We start from the raw sequence: 3,057 nt of genomic DNA, 5'->3' as shown, positions 1-3,057 counted from the left end.
TGAGTGAAAAGCTCAGATAAAATATATTTCTGATTGAAAACAATAGTTTGAAATGGGGAACTTTTTAGTGTTCACATATATTTTAAAGATTTTAGTTTTTCTGAGGATTCCCTGCCCTTCCCCATCCCTTTTTACACAGTTACTACTGCTAGATGAACCAACAGCTGGAATGGACCCCTGTTCTCGCCATATTGTTTGGAATCTTTTAAAATACAGAAAAGCCAATCGGGTAACGGTGTTCAGTACTCATTTCATGGATGAAGCTGACATTCTTGCTGGTGAGATTTTTGCTTTATTTTTAAAGAATTACGGTCAAAGGGAAGGTGGACATAGAGATGCTAAATCCTGAGGAATGGAGAAACTGTGTTACCTAATGTTGTATATTCATCACAAAAAAGTTTAAAATTTTTAAAATGATATGTTTTTATGTTGGGTATTTCTAAGACCCCCCCCCAAGTTTAGTGATTTCCTAGGAAAACTCATAGAACTCAGCATATAGTCATACTCATGCCTATGATTTATTACAGCAGAAGGATACAAAGCAAAATTAGCAAAGGGAAAAGATACATAAGGCAAAATCTAGAGGAAACCAGTCACAAGCTACCAAGAGTCCTCTCCCAGTGAAGTCACACAAGATGGGCTTAATTTCTTTAGCATTGAATTGTAACAACATGTGTGAATGTCTACCAGGGAAGGTTATTAGAGACTCAGTGCATAAGATTCTTTTTTTTTCTCTTTTATTTCAACATATTATGGGGGTACAGATGTTTAGGTTATGTATGTTGCCCTCGGTCCCCCACCCCAAGTCTGAGTTTCAAATATGTCCATCCTTCGGGTGGTGCACATTGCACTCCTGGTGTATACAAATAAGATTCTTATTAGGTGCTGGTCATAGGCACTCTCTGTCTAGCACATATCAAAATTCTAGACTCCCAGAAGGAAAGCAGGTGTTCAGCATAAACCACCTTGTTTGTATAGTTTAAGCATAGTGAGCTACTCTTAATTTGTTTAGAGAATAGTGGGAACCCTCCCAAAATCCAAGTTCCCTGATACCAGCCTAGGGCCAACCTTGTAAGTAGGCCTGTCTAAGGATAGCTGTCTCAGACCTGCTTTGTTAACTCTTTTCTGCACAATTTTATACACATACACATATAAAGAATCCAAGTTTAAGTCAACACATGATTTTTAATAGAGTCAGACTGCTTGGGTACAGTTCCTAGCTTTGTTACATAATAGATATATGAAACGTGTAAGCAATATATTTTCTTACTACCTCAGTATTTGCATCTGAAAAATAGGTGATGATAAACTAGTACCCTCATCATAAGGTTGTTGGTGACTCTGAATGAGATCCTAACATGAGTGTCCCTCATGATTATCTATAAACTATAAATGCCAATTATTAATGCTGTTATTAACTTAGAAATTGAAATGTAAATCTCTATTTGCAGATAGGAAAGCTGTCATATCACAAGGAATGTTGAAATGTGTTGGTTCTTCAATTTTCCTCAAGAGTAAATGGGGGATTGGCTACCGCCTAAGGTATCATTCATTCATTTTTTTTTTGGAGACAGGGTCTTGTTCTATTGCCCAGGCTAGAGTACACTGGTGTCAGCATAGCTCATTGCAACCTTGAACTCCTGGCTCAAGCAATCCTTCTACCTCGGCCTCCCAGGCAGCTGGGATTATAGGCACATGCCACCATGCCCAGCTGATTTTTCTATATTTTGTAGAAATGGGGTCTCGTTCTTGCTCAGGCTGATCTTGAACTCTGGGCCTCAAGCAATCCTCCTGCTTCAGCCTCCCAAAGTGCTAGCATTACGGTGTGAGCCAACATGCCTGGCCCATTGTTCATTCTTTATTGACTTTATTATTTATTATGCTCTTGATCTACTGTTGTTATTTTTGGAGTTTGCCATAGTGTGCTTTGTGACCATATTTTATGGCGCTAAATTTAATTTAAAGCCTTTGTAATTTACTTCTGGTTGTTTATTGAGTAAGGGTTTGCCATAGTGTGCTTTGTGACTATATTTTATGGCACTAAATTTAGTTTAAAGCCTTTGTAATTTACTTTTGGTTGTTTATTGAGTAATCATTAACAAATTGGTTTTTGGTATTCTTTAGCATGTACATAGATAAATATTGTGCCACAGAATCTCTTTCTTCACTGGTTAAGCAACACATACCAGGAGCTACTTTATTACAACAGAATGACCAACAACTTGTATATAGTTTGCCTTTCAAAGACATGGACAAATTTTCAGGTATTATCTATGTTTGTTAGATTTTGAACCAGGATCTTTTATTGGGAATAGATTTTCTTTATTTTCTTCTTGTTTACTTCTCTATACTGTGTAGTATTTCCATGCTCCCAGGTGGCCAGAGTTAATGTTCTGATTTTATAGCAAATTATATGGTAAACCCTTGAATTGTTTTAATTGAAGCATTATTTTTTAACTTTTTAATGAGGAACTCAAACTCAAGTCTCCTTCTTCTGTTTAGGAATTGCTTAATAGCCAAAAGGATATTACTGACGTAGGTATGCAGCATAGAATTTTTGTAGCATTTATCTCATAATCAGAAAAAATATTTTCTATAGTAGCTTAATTGGCTTCTTTCAAAAAAAAAATAAATCACTAATTAACTAGATTAAAGTATGCGTGCCAACTTAATGCACTGTGCCTGCCATTCTGTCTACCTATACCTACCTATCTCCCATTTTTAATAACATTTATATAGGACTTATTTTGTGCCAGATGCTGGTCTGTGCCTTTTGCAATTATTAGTTTATTTCATTATCCCAATATTTCAACAAATACATGAGATTAACACTATTATTGCTTTTATTTTATAAATGAGGAAATCGAGGCATAGAAAGATTTAGGGAACTTGCCCAAGGTGACAAGTAGAAAGTGGTGGAGCTGAGTTTTGAACCCAGGCAGACTGGTTCTAGACCTCATGTTTTTCACCACCATACTTTGTTGCCTTTCGTATTTCTTTGATAAATTGTCACAATATTTCAGGGATTTCAAAGTGTGTTCTGGAAACTTCTGGGGG

General features: G+C 36.2%; 1 protein-coding gene across 1 annotated transcript in view; it reads left to right on the top strand.

The window, feature by feature from the left end:
• Positions 1-3,057, top strand: part of ABCA5 (ATP-binding cassette, sub-family A (ABC1), member 5) — a 126,609-nt gene that overhangs the window by 64,138 nt on the left and 59,414 nt on the right. Inside the window, exons 9-11 of the mRNA XM_012662226.1 lie at positions 96-278; positions 1,452-1,542; positions 2,125-2,264. Of these exons, the coding sequence (XP_012517680.1) occupies positions 96-278; positions 1,452-1,542; positions 2,125-2,264 (414 nt within the window). The remainder of the gene's footprint in view (positions 1-95; positions 279-1,451; positions 1,543-2,124; positions 2,265-3,057) is intronic.

This window comes from Propithecus coquereli, unplaced genomic scaffold (genome assembly GCF_000956105.1).
Source record: "Propithecus coquereli isolate 6110/MARCELLA unplaced genomic scaffold, Pcoq_1.0 Scaffold76, whole genome shotgun sequence".
NCBI classification, from domain to species: domain Eukaryota; kingdom Metazoa; phylum Chordata; class Mammalia; order Primates; family Indriidae; genus Propithecus; species Propithecus coquereli.
The sequence above is the reverse complement of the archived record's forward strand: the minus strand, read 5'-3'. Positions and strand labels throughout refer to the sequence as shown.